This window comes from Carlito syrichta, unplaced genomic scaffold (genome assembly GCF_000164805.1).
Source record: "Carlito syrichta isolate Samal-C Ts95f unplaced genomic scaffold, Tarsius_syrichta-2.0.1 Scaffold307219, whole genome shotgun sequence".
In the NCBI taxonomy this organism is placed as follows: Eukaryota; Metazoa; Chordata; class Mammalia; order Primates; family Tarsiidae; genus Carlito; species Carlito syrichta.
This window is the reverse complement of record NW_007251315.1, coordinates 227,081-247,403: the sequence shown is the minus strand read 5'-3', so window position 1 is coordinate 247,403 and position 20,323 is coordinate 227,081. Positions and strand designations below refer to the sequence as shown.

Genomic DNA, 20,323 nt, shown 5'->3' with positions numbered 1-20,323 from the left:
GTGCCTAACAGGCCAAACCTCAATGCCACTTGGGCATCTGAGCCCCAGGCCCTGCACTGGGCACTTCTCAGTAACTCTGTGAGATGGAACCTGAAGTTCAGAGATATTAAGTAAACTATCCAAGGTCACATAGAGATTTTTAGCAGTACTAGAACTTGTAAGCACGTCTTTCTGTCTCTAGAGCTTTTCAAGGACACCAGATGCTTCCTGTCCTTTTCCCTGCCTGGACTCGGTTTTCTCAACAGTAAAGTAGGGATGGGGTAGGTGTGTTGTACTAGATAGTGTCTGAGGGCCTGACAGCAATGTGAGGTCTCAAGCATCAGCTTCATGTGCCCAGCTTTCCCTGGACATCCCTGATGGATGCCTCACAAGCTCCTCACATCCAGCCTGCCTCATAATAAGCCACCCTCTTCCCCCAATCACCTGCTCCCCTGGAAATGATCTCACTACCTACTGGGTGCCCAAGTCAGAAACTGGCATCTTGTCTTCTCCCTCATACCCCACATCCAATCAGTCACTTAGTCCTGTCAAGTGGACCTCGAACCTGTTCACTGCTCTCCATGCCCACTGCCACTTTCCCAGCTTATCACTGTTATTGCCACCTCAATCACTGCAGCAGCCTCCTGGCTGGCCGCCCTGCCTGTAGGGCTCAGTCCACTCCTCCCTCCACATCACTATTATCTGAACTGTAGCCAGTTTATAGTCTCAGACCTGTTGCTAGTCATGATGCTTCCTTGTTTAGATCCTCGAGGGGCTCCCCATTGAGTCCATGGAACCCATAGCATCTAGTCCAAACTCCCTGCTTAGCCCTCAAGGCCCTGCCCAACATGGCCCCTGCTGGCTGTCGGCTTGGCCTTACACCATGCCCCTGCATATGTCAGCCATGATTTTATTCTCTCTTCTCTGGGCCTCTTTCCCCAATTCTTTCCTCTGGCTATCACAGGCCCCTCTGCCACCATTCTGAACTTCTGACCCTCAGTCCCTGGAGCATCCTTCTGGGCTCCATGCCTCCATTCAGTCAAACAAGGATTGGACAAGGACAGACTCTGCCCAGAAGTGGCAGCATGGTTGGTAACAGAAGCATTGGATTGGGAGGACAGACATCTGGGACCTCTTTCTCATCATGTGACCTTGGACAAATTTGCTGTCTATCTGTGTTCCTATTTCCTCATTTTATAAAATGGCCTAGTGTAGGTTTTTGCTACTCAAAATGTGGTCCCTGCACCAGCAGCATCAGCATCACCTGGGAACTTGTAAGAATTGCAGAATATCAGCCCCCACCTCAGATCTACTAATTCATACTCTGCATCTTAACAAGATCCCCAGACAGTTCAAAAGCACTGGCCTACATGGTCTACAAGGTCCCTACCATGTTCCTCTGAGGCAGAATCTTTAAGGGCTAACCACCTGGGTTGGTTAAAGGGCATCCAATGAGTCACCAAATCCTTCCCAATCTTATTTCCCAAATATTCCAACTGGTTTCTCCTCTCTACCCTTTTGTCACTGTCCTGGCTCTGATCACTCCTGCCCCTTGATTCTCACCTGAGAATGGCCTTCTAACCATCTGTTTCACCCCTCCCATACCCAGCTCATCTCCTGGGCCCTGCTTGCCTCAGACAAGATAACGTCTCTCTCCTACCCAAACTCCGCTGATGACTTTTCAGATTGCCCAGAGGACAAGCTCCAAACATCCCAGCTCACAGTTGGCTCAGTGGTTCTGCCAGCCTCACTTACCTGCACTGCAGCCACAGCCCACCCCTCACTTCCACCCCTCTGGGTATTTTGCATATGGGACTCTGCACAGAAAATGCCTTCCTTCCTTCCTCTCCTGGTGAAGCTTTTTGTCTTTTCAGATCTCAGGGCCACATCTTCTGCCTCCCAGGCCAGGACACTTAGTTCCTCTGCTTCAGACTCTTCCCACTAGGTCCCCTTCCCATCTTTCTATTAAAGCCTGGGGTAGCTGGATGCAGTGGCTCACACCTGTAATCCCAGCACTTTGGGAGGCAAAGGCGAGAGGATTGCCTGAGCCCAGGAGGTCGAGACCAGCCTGGGCAACTTGACAAGACCTTGTCTCCACAGTAAACCAAAAAAATTAGCAGGGCGTGGTGATGCATGCCTGTAGTTCCAGCTACTTGGAAGGCTGAGGTGGAAGGATCGCCGGAGCCCAGCAGGTCGAGGCTACAGTGGCTGTGAGTATGTCACTGCACTCCAGCCTGGGCGACAGAGTGAGACTCCTACTAAAAAAAAAAAAAAAAAAAAGCCAGGGATGGCATTTTGGGTGATGATATCCTCTTCACTGCTCAGTCTCAAAAAATAAAATGTGTGGTGAGAGTAAGTGTGTGGGCCACAGGAGATACATTCCTCACTAATGCCTGTGAGCAGAGGAGCACAGAGGATGCTGACCCCAGCCAGGTTTGAGGAAACAGCGGCTTCCAGGCTCTGGGCTCCTCAGGCTGTGGGCACTCGAGAAGGGACAGCTGGACAGGGAGGGGTCCCTATGCCTGCCTGAAAGGAAAGACCTGGTGGGTTTTTGGGCTGAATGGAAGGCTCAAGGCAGGGTGCTGGGGACAGAGGCAGAGCCCAGTGAAGAGCTCCCCACCCAGGCATGTTTGGGTGGAGGCTGCCTGACCATCTGCTGGGGACACTCCTCAGGGAATTCCTGCGGCAAGCGGAGGCTGGATGAGGTCCCTTCAAACTTGGAGATTCTGTGATGCTAGAGTTGGGAAAACAAGACTCACACACGTGGAATCTGTAATTATTGAGAGATGCCAGGCAGCATATAATTCTGCCTTAAGTGGCACTGAATGTGTGCAGCAGGAATCCTCAAGGGAAGAGGGAAGGACTTGGAGGCTCAGGGAAATCGTGTGGAGCAGGTGGGTCTCTGAGTGCCTTGGGGAGGGGAGCACAGAGAGGAGGAGGAAGGCAGGATATTCTTTGCAGGGAAATGACTAAAAAGCAAAGGCAGAGAAGTAGAAATTAATTTTGTGTTCCTTCCTGGTTCCCCCTATAACTCTAGCTTGATCTCTAACTTCCTGTTCCTCATCTCGCTGCTTTGCCAGGATCAGACAAAAACAGCAGCAGCAGCAGCAGCAGCAGCCCAGCCACAGTTACCATCGTGGAGCACCTACAATGTGTCAAGCCTTGTACTGGTGCTCTACATGTCTTATTTCATCCTCACCACAATTCTGTAAGGTAGGTAGTAAAATCCCCATAAGTAAACAGAGGCTCAAAGATGCTAGGGAACTTGCAAAAGGTCACACAGGTGTGTGTTAACCAGAGTCTTGCCTTGCTGTAGACAGAGGCACCTCCCTCCCTTTCCAACTGCATGCGATTATCACCTGCAGAAATAGACTTCTAGACACCTGTATTCCCAGGCTCCAGGGCCCCCAGGTTTAGCAAGGAGGTGGGTCTTGCCTTGGCTGGGTTTTTTTTTCTTTTTTTTTTTTAGTTGGAGTCTCACTCTGTTGCCCAGACTGGAGTGCAGTGGCCGCTCCCAGCCACCGCAGCCTCGACCTGCTGGGCTCCGGCGATCCTTACGCCTCAGCCTTCCAAATAACTGGAACTACAGGTGCGCACTACCACGCCCGGCTAATGGCTGGCTTTTAAGACATTGGGATTTGAGTTCCCACCAGTCATACTTCTTCCTAAGAGTCTGTAAAGCTGAGAAAACTGGGAGCTGAGACCTCTGGTCCCCTTCAAGCTGGCCTGGCTCCCAGCCCACCCTGGTGGTGAGGGTTGGGATGAGAGTGTGGAATGGAGTGGCTCCTATCCAGAAGAATCCTTGTTCTCAGCCAGAGGCTATCTGTGGAGCTCTGGTCCCCTGGGTTTCAAGCACCCACTTGCGGGCCTGCTGCAGTAGCTAGAAGGTAATTTGTCACTTGTTTGAGGGCCAGGCTGACAGGGGCCAGACAGCGCTGGGTGTTGGACAAGGGGGGTGATGAAGTCTTGATGCAATTTGCAGGCATCTGAAGAACCTGGGAGACAGATTGAAATATCAGCTCTGCTCATGAGGACTGTCTTCCATACCCATAGCCAGTGACAGGAGGGGACCTGGGGGCCAGGCAGGGGGAAGACAGAAGCAGACAGAGCTGAGGACAATTCCCACAGGATCCTAGGCTAACACTGCCCTGCTTCCAGCAGACCATGTGGTCAGTTCAAGAAATGAATATAGCCACTTTGTGAGGGCTGGCCCCTTCCTGGATGGAAGGTGGGAAGATTCAGGTTGCCTTCTGCCACTCCCCAAATCATCAGTCTTGTCTGGTCTGTCTGTCCTCATGGAAGCTGCCAGTCAGGCCTCTAGCACATGCCCTCATGGTATGACCCATAGGCGAGATGGTGATGGTTTTTGCACATATTTGCACCAGTGCAGCCCAGCAAAGGCAAATGAGCCCAAGGATGGCTCTCATGTGCGATCTTCATGCCCGGTACCTGAATGCCCACCTCTACATGCTGGCCATAGCACCTCTAGAACTCTCTTGGTCACCAGCCCCCCGTGTGTGTGCTCCAACATAGGACTTGCAAGCACATAGCCCCTTCAAACACGTGTCCTGAGACGTGCATGCCCTCATTTACTGTGCCCCTCATGCTAACTGTAGAATAATCACAATTTTCTCACAAGACCCCTTACAGTTATCAAAGCTCTTTCACACTCATTGTCCTCTCAGATCTCACAAAACCTCAATAAGGGAGGCAGGGCAGGCTGTGTTTTCCTCTACTTTATAGATAAGGGAACTTTGTAATCAGAGGAGTTGACAGATCTTTGTTGGTCACACAGTGAGTCCAAGGCCAGGCCAGGACTCTAGGCTGGGATTCCTGATTCCTGGTCCAGGGCTCTGTCTTCATGCACAGCATCCCAGGCCCTTCCCCACAACTGGGAGAATTTCAGGGGGGTGCCCTACAGGATCAGGCAGGGCTGAATGAGAAAGGAGGTCTGGGACAGAGCCTGGACAGGCACCTATCCCTGCCTGTATTTGCCCCGTACCACACCCACACCAATCTTTTGGGCCAGGGGCAGAACAGGGGCTCTTGAGTCCTGAGATCAAACTCTGGCTCTATCATCAACTAGTTGAGGATCCTAGGGCAAGTCACATGACCCCTCAGAACCCCAATTTTGCTTGTACAGTAGGGATTACATAACCACCTCATGGGGTTGTAAGGATTGAGGTAGATCCTGTCTGTAAGGGGCTTAGCACAGAAGGGCACAGTACTAGTGATCCTCTTTTCCTTTCTTGGGAGACCTGGCCCCACCCTGGTGAAACCTCAGCGTTTGCCATGGTGATAGCTGGCTATTGACCCACCTCACCCTCAGGTCTGCCAGGGCTCTGCCTGGGAGGTACTGAACGTGGGAGCTACTCTCTCCCTGGCCCAGGCTCTGCAGCTGCTGGGAAGCAAGAAGCAGGGCCAACAAGTAGTGCCACTGCTCAGTCAGGTCTGTGAGGGAGTTTCCTGACCCCAGAGGAGCCACGCTTAAAGGGACTGACTGGGAGGGCTTTGTGCATCACTGGAATCAATTTTCTTTTACATAGAGAGAAACTAAGGTGCAGAGAAGACCAGGGGTTTATCCTAGTCATGAGGAGGTGGGCTTCAGAGCCATGACTCAAACCCCAGTCCTACATGACAGCCTCTGTGCCCTTTTGAACTCACTCCATAAAACCTCATAGAATAAGGTTTTTTTAGGAATGGGGAGAGAGGCCTGAATCTACGGGACCAGACATGGCTGCACTCCTGTCACCTTCCTCAGATGGGCCTTTCTGAAGCCAGGAAGTAGGACATTGCCCAGAAATCCCACCCCATCAACCCATCATCCTTTTCCTGGTGCCCACATCAGGTCTGATCCTGACCTGGCTTAGAAGGGCAGGGTGTTCTGGTTATCAAACTGACAGCTGGCCTGGCATGGGAGTGCTGTGTGCCAAAGAACCCCCCTGAGGCATGAGAACAGGGACTGTGGGCAGCTGTGCCCAGGCTCCAGATGGTACAGAGAGCAGCCAAGCCAAGATGGAAGCTGGCAGTGGGAAGGCTCTTGGAATGCCAAGTATAGAGAGAGGCAGGCGCTAGCCCAGAAAGACCTGGAGCCCTCAGGGGGAGACTGGCTGCCCGAGGAAAGGATGGGACTCACATGGGCCATAGAGGCTCATGCCCACTCATCTTGAAGGGGCTTCTCTGGACTTCTAGCCCAATGCCCAAGCCCTGGCTAAAGCAGGCAAGCCTCCTTTGGTTATGGAAGGCCTGACCTGGCCTCCTCCCTGTAGGTGGCTCAGACCCTTGACCTCAGAGGGCACAAATAGCTGCAGCACCAGGAAGGGAGATGGGAGGCAGGGGGTGAAGCAGCTTATGAGGGGCAGTGATCCAAGCCATGGGGAATAGATCTGCTAGGGATTCTGGTAATCCTGAGGCTGTTCCTCAAAAAAGGGGGTTGAGAGAGTCTTGCTCAAGGTCCCAGATTTAGGTAAGGACTGTAGTCACGTGAGAGGGGATCCGCATGGCGTCTGGCTGACTTGCTCAGAGGTGTAATTTGTGGATTCTTTTTGAGTTGGGGTCTCACTCTGTCACCCAGACTGGAGTGCAGTGGCCGCTTCTGGCCACTGCAGCCTTGACCTGTTGGGCTCAGGCGATCCTTCCGCCTCAACCTTCCACGTAGCTGGAACTACAGGCGCGCACTACCATGCCCGGCTAATTTTTTATTTATTGTAGAGACGAGGTCTCACCAAGTTGCCCAGGCGGGTCTCGCACCCACGGGCTCGGGCAATCCACTCACCTCAGCCTTGTGGATTCTTAAGATAGTGTTTTCCTCCAAGGCTCCTCCCATCCCCTTGTCCAGAATTTGTTACACCAATCTACTCTGAGTGATCCTGGGCAGGTGGGAAGTTCTCCATGATGGGGAGAAGGCACAGGCAGTGTCTTCTCCTCAAGCTTGAGTCACCATGAGCAGCAGTCAAAGCCTTCCAGCTGCCCACCCCTGCCATCCCCAATGTATAGTATGACCTGGCCAACTGTCAGCCTGGGCAGGAGGGCATTGCTCTCAGGCCAAGCCTCTGACAAGAGTGTGATCCAGAAGCCCTTATCCTCACCCCCTGCTTCTATGCAACAGTCACTTTTCCAAAACAGCCAGGACAGCCTTCAACGGGTTGCCACACCTGCTGTTGCCCAACCTGGGCCTGGGTGCTAGCTTCTCATCCTCTCATGCTTCAGAGCAAGTGTCATCACCTCCAGAAAGCCTTCCCTGACCCTCAGGCTGGTGTGGTGTGCCTGTCCTAGAATTCCCACAGAGCCTCTGTGTCCCATCCCCGTCCCTACCGGTACTGAGCATTCTGTGTCACTGTTTATAACTTCTGTCTTCCTCACTGACCATGAAGTCTGTGTTCCCAGTGTCCAGCACAGAGCCTGACTCAAGAGTAAGTGCTCGATTTATGCTTGTAGAACAAATTCATTTATCAAAACCCATTAATTAAGTGGTTAACTGAATCACTTTAGGCTATTCCCTTTCCTTGCTTGGGCCTCAGTGGGTATTGGTCTGCAGTGTTAGTAATTCTTCAGGTCCCCAGTGGCCTGTGTGGTGTGGCCAGGAGGCCTGGATGGGAGTGGAAGTTGCAGGAACTGGCCCTGGGAGGAGAAGAACCTTAAATCCTGCTTCTGTCCTGGCTGATTCTGTCTCTTGCTCCTTAAAATCAGGTGTTTACCCAACTCTGGCCACCCTGTGTCCCCAACCCCATGGCCTCAGACTCTATCCCAGGCCACCAGGGTCAACAGTGTCCCCAAGCACTCTGCCCCCATGGTGCTGAGGTGGAGGGTGGGCTGGCATCTGCCATGTTTCCTGACAGCAATCCAGGCCTGTGGCAGGTCTTCGTCTCAAGGTTGCCTGGTAACGGCTTTTGCATTCTGATGAAAAAAAAAAGTGGCAGCACCAGACAACAGACACAGGGCTTGTGTGCGGGGGTGGGCATCCAGGGTGGGGCTTGTACCTGGGCCAGAGCAGGGGCAGGCAGAGCCAGCCATCTTGCTCCATGGTGGAGGGTGCCAGGGCTGAGCCCAGCCTGGTCGAGTGGACTGCAGTGGGGGCGGCAGGCTTGGGGGGACAGGGAAAGCCTCCCAGGCCTGCAGTGGGGACCCAGTCTGGCATCTGCCCCCTCCCACCCCCTTCCCCACACCTGCGGCTGGCGCCTTCCACCCAGTGAGCCACAGCCAGTGCCACCTCTCATTAGGTGATGATTTTACATTAATTACCTTAATTAAGCGGTGCTGAGTGCTAATGGCTTGAGAGAGGGGGTGGCTGTTCCTAATTACCCTCCCAGTCAGCCCAGAGTGAGGGGCACAGGGCTTGGCAGAGCAGGAGCAGACAGTTGCAGAAAGAAGGGGAGGGGCCTACCAGGGGTGGGCTGGAGGCACTGCCCAGGACAGGTATAGCTGGCTTCAGGCCCAGATCCAGGGGCAGGCAGGAATGGGAAGTGGTGGAAAGCAGGTGAGGAAGCCGGGAGCGAGGAGCAGGGATACACACTCCTCAGTCCCTGCCTGATTCCCTCAACTGAGCTGAACGTCTCCCCCCACCCAGCAATCTCCAAGATCCAGGTCAAAAGGCACCTCATCCCTTCCTTCCTCCATTCCTTTGTCCAGTCATTCAGTCAGCCCTGTACTACAAGGCACCCTCAAGGAGCTCACAGTCTGGCTGGGGAGGTGGACGACTATAAACAGATCGATAGAAGGCAGAGTGTTAAGACAGGGAGTGCCTCAGGCTTTGGGGATCCAGAGAGAATTCCCAGAGAAGATGATGCCAGGGTTGAGTCTGAAGGGAGGGGGTTGTGGGACGACTGTTGCAGAGGGATCGGTGTGTGCAATAGGGCTTGTGGGGAAAGAAGGCTTGGCCCGAACAGTTAGCTGCATGCTGTTCAGAGCAATGGGGCAGGAGAGAATAAGGAGATGGACCCAGAGGGACTGGCCTTGATTCAGGGCTCCTGGGGGAGGCGTGGGGGGAGGATTGATTTCATTTGACAAAAATGACTATAGTGTAGGTGGAGACAGGCAGTAGGGCACAAGTGTGGGTGAGGTGACCAGTGAGCAGCCCCTGCATCATCAGGGGAAGGGTTGAAGGGGGCTGGACCACGTGTGGTTGTGGGGATGGAGGGAGTGAAGCAGGCAGATTTGAGAGTTTTGGGGAGTGTCATGAGAGAATCTGGAGATGAGTTGGTAGGATGGGGGGAAGAGAGAGAGGAAAGGGTCAAGGTGACCCCAAGTTGCACAGCTCCAGGGATGTCATCCACATTGCACCCTGGTAGTCCAGCTCCAGGTTTCTGACCTGGACAGGAGGGGATGGCAAAGTGGGGGGGGGGAGCAAAAAAGAAGATTTGGGTTTGTGGATGTTGAGAAGTCTATGGGACATCTGTGAGGACATGCATGCTCAGGTCCTGGGATTAAGAGAAAGTCTTAATCCCACAGGAGGGATGCGATGGCCCAGGGAGGCTGAGGACAGGATGCTGGGGCTGTACTCTCCCTCTGGTCACCCCTCTGGTAGTATAGCCATGTCTGCCTTCTCCACCTCTGTTTCCCAGGAACCCGCACGGACCTGGCCCAGAGGAGCTTCTCAGGGAGTATTTGCTGAAGGAATAAGTTAATGAATAAATGAGTGAATGAGGCTCCAGGGTTTTCTCACACCCAGCCAGGCCGCCCTGTATTCTCTCCACTTAGTCACATAGATTCAGATGCAGAGTTGACACTCAATCCCCTGCACATCCAAGGCTTGAGCCCCCTCTGCAGGCTCTCCTGAGCTTCCCCCGCCACCAAACTGCTGGGGGAAGAGGATGGGCACACCTGCCTCTCCCACAGCCCCTCCCAGCTTAGGCCACTGCTGAGTGCACAATTCAGAATCCAACCATGTTTTGGGCCTATCTCCCAACCCTGGCCTTATCCCCCACAACCTATGTCCCTAAGCATCCCCACCTCCCCTCATGGCAGGTGCCTTTCAGATAACACACCAGCCCCAGCTTTGCTCTTGCCCAGTCCTGGTCACTCACCTTGATTTCCACGCCATAGCCAGGGTAGACGGAGATGTAGTAGAAACAGTCCAGGCCGACATCAGAGGGTGAGCTGGGGGCTGTGGGGGAGTCCAGAGAGCCCTCTGGGCCTGAGAAATTCCAGCTACAAGGGCCTGAGAGGCAGGAGGAGACACAAGGCTAGTCCCAGCTCTGATGAAGTAGGTCCAGCTAATGCTAAAGTGCGTGTGCACACGTGTGTGTGTGTGTACACGTGTGTGTGTGTATGTGTTTGTATGTGTGGTGAAGTCTGTGTTTTGGGTTGTTATTCTCCCAAAAGAAGGGAGCCACCTTTTATTGAGCACCTATTATATGCAAATTTATCTCAGTTCTTACAGTGAGCTCAATGAGGTATTTTATTGCCATTTTACAGATGAGATAAGATGTTAAATAAAATTCCTGGTGTGTTACAGTTGGAAGAATCAGGATTTGAACCCAGGTCTATCCTGTTCCAATCACATGCCTCCTGTCGGCTGGCCCTTGGTGTCAAAGGGCAGGACAGGCTGGTACAGTATCAGAGATAGAGGCTTTTAGGGGCCCTATAGCTCCCCTCACCCCCATTTTCAAATCAACAAGCCAGCAGGTAGCTGACCTGGTGGCTGGACTGTGGTGATGGTGGTGGTGATGATTGTGGTGGTGGTGGTGGTCTCCTCATCATCTCCAGAAGCTGTAGAGGTGGCAATATTCCCCTCGATCCCGAGCCCTGTGGCCTGGGATACAACCTCTGAGGCCCATAGCCTGCCCATGTCTCCAGGACCCTCTTGGGTTGGAGTCCAGGCTCTGTTGGGAGGTGTAGTACTAGGCCTCTCCCCTGGGCCTAGGGTGGGCACTGCCATGCTGGGTCCTGGAGGAAGGGGAGCTGTGATATGAAGCACAGGGGACTCTGACTCCAGGCTCCAGGGCCCTTCCCTGGGCTGGGGCTGAGTAGGTGCTGCAGCCATGGCTGGAGTGGGGCTGGTAAAGACAGGGCGGCTGTCCTGGTTGGCCAGGCGGGGAAGGGGGCTTGGAGTGAAGGGTGTAGGTGGGTCAGGCTGGAAGGGCAGTGCTGGTCTTAGCTCTGCCTCTCCCCTCTCCAGCCCCTCTTGTAGGAATTCCTCAAGCAGTGGGTGGTGGTTGAGGAGCTTCAGGGTGGGGGCCGTTGTGACGAAGTGGACACCTCGTTCTGGCTGCTCAGGTGTGGGGGCCGCTGTCAGCTCCCCTTCTGTCTCCTCGATGCCTGGGGCTTGCCCTTCCCCCACGGTTGGGGTCTCTGAGGAGAGTCCTGCAATAATAACAGATGATCAGAGGTTCTCCCCGGGCTACAGTGAGCAGCATCACGTCCAGCCCAGGAGTAGGAGATCCATTTTTCTTTTGACCCAGAACCCTGGGGCATGTGCTCATTGTTGAGAATCATGGAACTATAGAATTTTAGAGCTGGAAGTGATATGATCTCACACACTTCAAGGATGGCACAGGAGATATTCTTTCTCCTCCAGCATCGGAGGCAGACATTACTAGTCTATCATTGCACTATTTTTTACTGTTCTCAGATTCAGCCTCAGAATCCTTCTCAACACAGTACTCCAGGTAGTCATGCCTGATACATCAGACTGACATGACAGAAATTTTGCCATCCCTAAAGCAGCACAAAGTCTTAGTTTACTAAGAAGGAAATAGCCTGAGAAAAAAAGTGACTTGTTCAAAGTCACATGACCAGTTGAGATGCCAACCTTAGCAAAGAGTGCTATCTCCTACCACAGTGACTTTTCTGCCTGAGATTACAGAGTATTTAAGTTCATTTCCTCTTCTCAGTGAACCTGCTGCTCTTAGCCCCCAGGAAACGCATCACATATTTGGGATTTTATTTTAGATTTCCTCATGTCCCATTTCTCTCACGTCTCAGAAAAACGATTTCTTTCATCCCCTTCCCGGCCACCTCAGCCTCAACCTGCTGGGGCTCAGGCGATCCTTTGGCCCCAGGCTTCCAAGTAGCTGGAACTACAGGCACGCGCTACCATGCCTGGCTAATTTTTTTATTTATTGTAGAGATGAGGTCTCACCAAGTTGCCCAGGCTGGTCTCGAACCTGTGGACTCAGGCAATCCTCTCTCACCTCATCCTCCACAAGTGCTGGGATTGTAGGCATAAGCCACTGCACCCGGCCTTACAGATAACATTTTTTTTTTTTTTGAGTTGGAGTCTCACTCTGTCGCCCAGACTGGAGTGCAGTGGCCGCTCCCGCCACCGCAGCCTCGACCTGCTGGGCTCCGGCGATCCTTCCGCCTCAGCCTTCCGAGTAGCCAGAATTACAGGCACGCGCTACCATGTCCGGCTAATTTTTTGATTTATTGTAGAGATGACATCTCGCCTGCCCAGACGGGTTTCGAACCTGCTGGCTCAGGCAATCCACTCACCTCAGCCTCCCAAAGGCGCAGGATTACAGGCTGAGCCACCAAGCCTGGCTACAGATAACATTTTAACCTGAGTTGTTTTTCAGCAACAGACCCAGAAACTCAGATAAAGGGGAAAGTGAAAACTGAATGTTGACCATTGTTCTTTGTTCCAAATTTCTTCCTGAGAGATTGAATAAAGTCACCCTTCCAGCCAGTTAACATTCTTTTCCTCTTGCTAACCACAGATTTTTTTTTTTTTTTTGAGTTGGATTCTCACTCTGTCACCCAAACTGGAGTGTAGTGGCATGCTCCTGGCCACTGCAGCCTCAGCCTGTTGGGCTCAGGCGATCCTTCCGCCTCAGCCTTCCAAGTAACTGGAACTACAGGTATGTGCTACCACGCCCGGCTAAATTGTGATTTATTGTAGAGATGAGGTCTCGCCAAGTTGCCCGGGTGTGTCTCGAACCCGCGGCCTCAGGCAGTCCACTCACCTCAGCCTCCAAAGTGCTGGCATTACAGGCTGAGCCACTGATCCCGGTTTAACCACAAATTTTTAAACAAAGCTTGATTTTCTTCCTTAACCAATTACAAATCAGAAAATCTACCTAGGACTTGTAAGCCCCTGCTTCAAGATACCCTGCCCTTTTAGACCTAAACCAGTGTGTAACCTCCATGTATTGTTTTACAAATTTGCTTAAATCTTCAAGCTTCTGCTTTCCTGAAATTTACACTTTTTTTTTTAGTTGGAGTCTCACTCTGTCACCCAGGCTAGAGTGCAGTGGCACAGTCACAACCACCCAGAGTCAACCTGCTGGGCTCCAGCTATCCTTCCATCTCAGCCTTCCAAGTAGCCGGAACTACAGGTGTGCACTACCATGCCCAGCTAACTTTTGATTTGTAGAGACGAGGTCTCACCAAGTTGCCTGGGCTGGTCTCGAACCCGCGGGCTCAGGCAGTCCACTTGCTTTGGCCTCTCAAAGTGCTGGAATTACAGGCTGAGCCACCGAGCCCAGTCTAAATTTAAGCTGTAAAAAACCCTTGATGCAAGCCATCAGGGAGGTGAGGATTTGAGCATGTATGTGGCTGGTTCTCCTTGCTTGTTGCCCTGCAAATAAATGCGTTTCTTTCTATCATCGCAAAAACCTCAGTGTAGATATCTGGTTTTACAGCATGGGGCGAGTGAATCCCAGTTCGGTTCTATAACATTACCCATCCACCCCCTAATCCATGGCAGATATTGCTAATCAATTTTGATTATTTCTTGCTAAGGCCACATGGGACTTCAGAATCCTTCTCAACACAGTTATTCAGGCAGCCACTACAAGTCAGATAGGCTATGGGAGATGAAACTTATTTGCTATCTCCAGTGTGAGGGGCAGATTGCTCTGCTATAGATTATTTTGGTTTATTCAACCACACAGCTAGAGAGATGATGCATATTCTGCTTGTGGCCCACTAGGCTCCCCAGACCCTTAACTGCCAAGAAAAGGTCAATGGATGTTGGCTCCAGATTCAGCTCATACAGAATTTTGCCAGCTCTGAGAAAGCTGGGAGGATATTCTGATCCTTACAGCTCTCAAAATGGCTGCATGAAGACTTGAAGGGAAACACAGTCAGGGCGAGATAACAGAGTTTGCAAGGAGAAGGTCGCTTCCTCCGCACGTCTGGTGGTGGGGCTGTCATTCTACAGGCTCACACCCACCCCGTGGATTGGCAGGCGTGAGGAAGCGGCAGATGGCCTACGTTCTGTTCAGGAGACCATAGCCGCTCTGATGTGTCAGACAAATGGGAGGAGGGAGGAAATTAGGTGGGGGAGACTAGTACAGGTTGGAGGGCTCTCCATTCTTCTGGGTCAGAGGGGCCTGGACACTCCAAAGCCCTGAGAAACCAGGACCAACCACTGTCTCCTGAGATGCCCACTAAAGCAGCCCATCTGTGTGCTGGCATTCTGTGCCAGACACTGATAACACCGTGTCCAAACTAGATGGCCGGCCAGACCCATACCCCCAGAGCAGATGGTCCACCAGTGCCCTGCGCCTTTCATCTGAATCAGTGGCGGAGGGTCCAGACACTGCCTGTGATATGCCAGGACAGGGCTATTCTCTTTGCCCACCCCCCAGATGTCACACAGCCTTTGCCAGGTTGGCTGAGATTTATCTTAGCATGGCATGAAGAAGAGGAGCCTTTCTAATTACATAGACTGGAGCCCCCGGGACTTGTGCATTGTTCATGTGATCCCTTCCAGGACTGTCCCACAAGAGATATGGCTCTCAGGGAGGCAACTCTGGGACTCTTTGGTGGGAAAAGGAATTCACAGCCATTTTCTGATTTGGGAAGTGACCAAGGCGGGCACAGCTCTTGCCGCCGGCTGCCAGGTGGGTGCTGGGCAATGGAGCAGAGCTAATGGGCACCTCCCGTCACTGTCGATTGCACTGATTGTGTTATCTGGGGGAACTGAGCACTTGGTTAAATGAGATCGAGATAGCATATCAAACGAGCAAATTGATTCCAAAATCCGCTGTCACTTGGTCCCAGCGGGTGCCACCCACTGTCAGAGAGGGTAAGGTAATCTCTGGGAGACAAGACATTTCTGAGGAGAGGGCATCTCCAGACACCCTGTTGGAGGCCTGTGGCCCTGTGACCTGCCCCCTAGTTTCCCGGGGTGTGGTCAGAAGATCAGGGCCTTCTCTCTGCCTGGGCTGACTGAGTTCAGGGTGCAGTGACTGACACAGGGGGACAGAAGAAGATATCAGGGACCCCGATGCCCAGTCTCATCAGCCACCTACTGTGTCAGGCCTTTGCCAGACCTTGTATTATTTAATTGACACTGTGTCTTTGTGAGATGGGAATCTTGCTCCTACTTTACAAGGAACCTGAAGCCTAGAGAGGTGAGGTGAAGCTGAGAGAGGTGAGGTGAAATCTTGCCCAAAGATTCACAGTGGTGGGGCTGGGATTTCAGCCTATGTTGATCTGGCTTTAAAGCCTGAAGTCTTTTCCATGGGAGCCTGCCTCATGGGGGGAAAGGACTGGGGCTACTCAGCAGGGAACATGCCAGCCAGCTGAAGAGACTGGGCCCAGAGAGGAATGGACTTGTTCATGCAAGGCCTTATGCCAGTTAGAAGTGGGGCTGTGGCCAGACCTTTTGGAATCTGGGACTTGGGTTCAGCCTGAGCTAAGCCAGGCCCTCAGGACACCTTCTGGCTAGGACTCAGGGAGCCCCCACCCCGTGCCCAAGGCACATCTGAGCCTGGACCCTAACTGGAGACCCAACAACACTGCTCCACAGAGCCAGGCACAGAGGCGCACAAATCTGGGTTCAAGTGTCAGTTCTGCCACTGAAAAGCCATGTGAGCCCAGGCAAGTCGCCTCTCAGAGCCTTTGCTGCCTCAGCTGTAAGACAGGCACTTGGGAGCGGTTTTGTGAGAATCTGAATGCTTCATATAATAGTGTGCAGAGGTATGAGAGAGAGGCCATACCCAGACGTTGTGCAGCCTCCTGTCAGGGAAACACTGAGGCAGGCCTCTAGGGTATGGAAGGCTTGGCCTCTGTGTGTGGGTCTCTGGGAGACCATGTTCCATGTTGGGTGGCAGTGTGTGTGACCCTGAGGATGACAGAATCCTCATCCATAAAACAAGGATATAACTGCACCATCTATGCAAATGGTGGCCACCTTCAAGGTCCAGCATGTCCGTGGGCACACAGTTGGTTGGCGCCAGCAAGATTGTCCCCCATGATCTCCACCTGCCACGTCCACCTGGTGCCAGTACACAGGATGTACTCTCCACTGCCCTCTGTTCTCCTCCCGCAGGGCTGGGGGCTGCATCCTTCAAGTGGGCTGGGTCTGGGAAACACCCTCCCCTCCGAGTCGGAGGCCCTGGAGCTTCCCGCAGCCCCTAGCCCTGGCGTGGCCCGACGCCCCACCGCGGCTTGGGCCCTCCCCCCGCATTAGCTCTTAAGCTATGCAAATAGACATCGGAGGGAGCCCTGTTTAAAGTATTTAGACGAAATGAAAAAAGGCTTTCATCGGCACTAATGAGCCATTCAGGATGCCTCCCCAGTGGATTCTCTCCCGCTCCTGCCTCCCGGCCCGCGCCGCCCCGCTGTGGCCCCTCTTGGGATAGGAGGTCATCTCCCCCCCAGCTCCGGCCTGGGACATACTGGGAGGTCCACCTACCCTAGCCCCCCATTTCCCAAGGCCCAGCTGGGTGGTGAGGGCCCATGTGCCCCACCCCCACCAGATCTAAATGGGGGCGGGGGCTCAGCCTGTGTTTAGGGGAAGCCATAAGGACGGGGCCCTCTTCTAGTGTCCAGCTAGGTAGGTGTTATGGTTCCTGTCTTATAGATGGGGAAACTGAAGCTCAGCGAGACACAGGAGGCTGCCAAGAGTCATAGTGCTGGTGTGGGTAGAACTGGAGTTATTATGCAATGCCCCTGCCTGCGGGAACTGCTGTACCAGTCAATGATGTCCCCTCAGGGCCAGCTGGCCTGCCCCCTAAGTGCTATTGTTTCTGCAGATCTTTCTGTACCAGTCAGCCATAAAGCCTCGGGTTCCAATCCCAAATCTATGCCTCACTAGCTGTGAGACCTGGGCAGGGGGCTGCCCACTCCAGCCTCTGTCTCCCCATCTATGAAGACGTACTGGGTTTGGGGAGGGCTCATCTATTGACAGACATAGGCTGTCACCACCTCATCCTCTGCAAGGGCAGATGGTGCTGCCTGTCACTCTGGCAGCCCCTAGAGAGGTGCCAGCACTCCCCCTCTGGGGTCTAAGCCTCCCACCCCACAGAGGCAGGCACAGGAGTCTATAAAGGGAGCGGCCCCAAAGTTCCAGGATGAGTTCAAGCCTGATCTCCTCCTCGTGTCAGCACCAACCCTTGGCTTGGGGGAGGGGGATGTGACAGCATGTGGGTACAGGGGGAGCCTAAGGGATACAGCAGGCAGGGAGCCCACTCCTCTATGTTCCAGAGGTTAAGCTGGCCCAGCACCGGGAGAATGAGAATTTAATGGGATCCATTTATTATCCCATAAAAGTTAATGAGTTTATTCTGGAGGTTCCCTGGCCCCTTTCAAGTTTTAATAGGGGATTAGTGAGGGCCTGGTCCTTGCAGATCCCTATTAGCCCAGAACCCGAGGGAGCCCAGAGTGCCTAGGCCCCCTAGAGCCAGAGTCTGGTCTCTACAGTGACAGTTCCACAGGGCCCAGCCCTGCCCCCTGTACAGGGGAGCCCCAGCTGGAGGCTGGCAGGGTCACATAGGGCCCCTGAGGTCTGAGAACTAGTTTTGAAGGCTTCTGATTGCATGTGCTACTGAAATAATTACCTCCAGTGTCCAGTATCTGACATAGATTTGCTGTGGTCTGACTCCTAGTATTGACAGGGAAGGCCATGTAACTCCCCTAAGACAGATGAGGAAACTGAGGTCCTGAGCTGGGGTGCAGCTCCTGCAAGGTCGCCCAGAAGCTGTGGCTGAGCCAGAACGGATGTATCTTGTCTCCTGGTCTGGAACTGGGGTTGGTGACAACAGCTGTTCACTTACTCTGTGCTCATTGTGTACTGACCACACACTCAGCTCCCTCACAGGTAATTTCTCATCCTCCCCTCACTCCAGGGAGGTTTGGGTCACTATCCCAAGAGATGAAGACACTTGGTCCCAGAGTGGTTATATAACTTGTCCAAAGTCACACAGCTAATAAGTGGTAGAGCCTGGGACTACAGTCCGAGGCTGGGCTGCTCCACAGCTCAGCTCTGTCCACTGCTCCCACTGGCTTTCAGCTGTAGTACCTAGGCCTCCTACCGCCCTTCCAATTTGGACACCTCTTGTGCCTGGAGTCCTGCAACTTGCAGTGATGGGGAAGTCCTGGTGTCCTGGAGGGGCAGTTGTTGGGGTGGGCACAGAGATACACTCCAAGGGACCTGTCCTTTGCCAGAAGAGATGCTGTCCCCCTTTTTGCCCAACATGCTCATGTGATTCTGACCTCTTGCTGATGGCAGCTCTACTCTTAGTCTCCGCAAACCCTCCCTATCTTTCAAGGTTTTGCTCCTGTTCCCCTCTGGGGAATCATTCCAGCCTGGCTCTCCTCTTGACCTCCTGGGGATGCTTCCTAATGCCCTCACCCCCCTGCACATGGATGGCCTGTATCTGTGAGCAAAGAAACAACCTTAGGCATCTCTCTTTCCATTTCTGTACCCACAAATATTGGCCTCTGGTGCTAGAAGGGTGGGTTCAGGGCAACAAGTTTCCAAGCCCAGATTCAGTCTCTCTGCACACTGAGAAGGCATCCAGCTCCCCAAAGTGCCTGGCCCCTGGCCAGCAAGGGTGGGCAGGGGTGGGTCCTTTGGGGAGAAGATGGGCAGTCAGCCCTTGGCAGTGCCCCAGCACAGCTCCAACTGGTAGTTGATGGGGAGTGTCTGCTGGCACTAGCTTGTGGGTCCCCCACCCCAGATGACCCCGTCCTTCCCTGCTGCCGGCCATCCCCATTATACACTCTCACCACCCTCTCTTCCTGGTCAGCACCTGGCAGTCCAGTAAATTTGGATTGCAAATATAAATGGGGGCATGTCCTCTTGGCCAGGTTCCAGGCAAGGCAGTGGCTGGTTCCCAGAATCTGAGCTGATAGTCTTTGTGAACATCTCATCCCTCCCTCTTTTAGTCAAGAGAAACTGAGTCCAGAGAGTTTTTCTTTTTTCTTTCTTTCTTTCTTTCTTTTTTTTTTTTTAGTTGGAGTCTCACTCTTGTTGCCCAGGCTAGAGTGCAGTGGTATACTCAGCGTCGACCTGCAGGGCTTAGGCGATCCTTCTGCCTCAACCTTCCAAGTAGCTGGAACTACAGACGCATGCCATCATGCTTGGCTAGTTTTTGTGATTTATTGTAGAAACAAGGTCTCACCAACTTGCCCGGGCTGGTCTCCAACCCCTGGGCTCAGGCAGTCCTCTCTCCTCGGCCTCCCAAAATGCTGAGATTACAGGTTGAGCCACCGCTCCCAGTCAGAGGGTTTTTCCAGGTCACACAGCAAACTTGGGGCAGGGCTGGGACTCAGGGTGTTGGAGCTCAGAAGGCATTTGGCCCAACTACTCTGAAGAGTGAACCCCCTAGCCAGGTTCGGTGGCGCAGCCTGTAATCCCACGCTTTGGGAGGCTGAGGTGAGTGGATTGCCTGAGTCCGCAGGTTCGAGACCTGCCTGGCAAGTCTTGGCAAGACCTCATCTCTACAATATATAAAAAAATCAGCCGGGCATGGCAGCGCATGCCTGTAATTCCGGCTACTCGGAAGGCTGAGGTGAGAGGATCGCCAGAGTCCAGCAGGTCGAGGCTGCAGTGGCCGGGAGTGGCCACTGCACTCCAGTCTGGGCGACAGAGTGAGACTCCAACTCAAAAAAAAAAAAAGCCAGGCTCGGTGGCTCAGCCTGCAATCCCTCACCTTTGGGAGGCTGAGGTGAGTGCATTGCCTGAGCCTTTAGGTTCGAGACCCGCCTGGGCAGCGAGACCTCATCTCTACAACAAATCAAAAAATCAGCTGGGCATGGTAGCGCATGCCTGTAATTCCAGCTGCTTGGAAGGCTGAGGTGGAAGGATCGCTGGAGCCCAGCAGGTCGAGGCTGCAGTGACCGGGAGCGGCCATTCTTCATGTGATGCAATACACCTACTAATAAGCTTATTCTACGACTCAAAACAGTTTTTGAACTCCTCGATTTGGCTGCCTTTCATGCACCTGCTGTTTTTTGTTTCACCTCTTCCACATTGGTAGAACTTTTCCCTTTGGGAACTCTCTTCATTGGGGGAAACAGAGAAAGTCGTTTGGGGCAAGATCAGGTGAGTAGGTAGGGTGGATTGCCGGAGTCATGCTGTTTTTAGTCAAAAACTGCTGAATACTCAGCACAGTGGGGGCAGATATGCCATCATGAAATGGGCAAATGTGTTGAAAGAGTCTCCAAATAA

At 53.1% G+C, this 20,323-nt stretch overlaps 1 protein-coding gene across 2 annotated transcripts in view; it reads right to left on the bottom strand.

The window, feature by feature from the left end:
- SEZ6 (seizure related 6 homolog) overlaps positions 1–20,323 on the bottom strand; it is a 51,561-nt gene that overhangs the window by 14,352 nt on the left and 16,886 nt on the right. For both annotated transcript variants that reach the window (XM_021715618.1, XM_021715619.1), the window contains exons 2-3: positions 10,612–11,280; positions 10,002–10,135 (exon numbers count right to left, since the gene is read on the bottom strand). In XM_021715618.1, coding sequence (XP_021571293.1) covers positions 10,002–10,135; positions 10,612–10,960 — 483 coding nt within the window. In that variant the 5' untranslated portion in view covers positions 10,961–11,280. The remainder of the gene's footprint in view (positions 1–10,001; positions 10,136–10,611; positions 11,281–20,323) is intronic.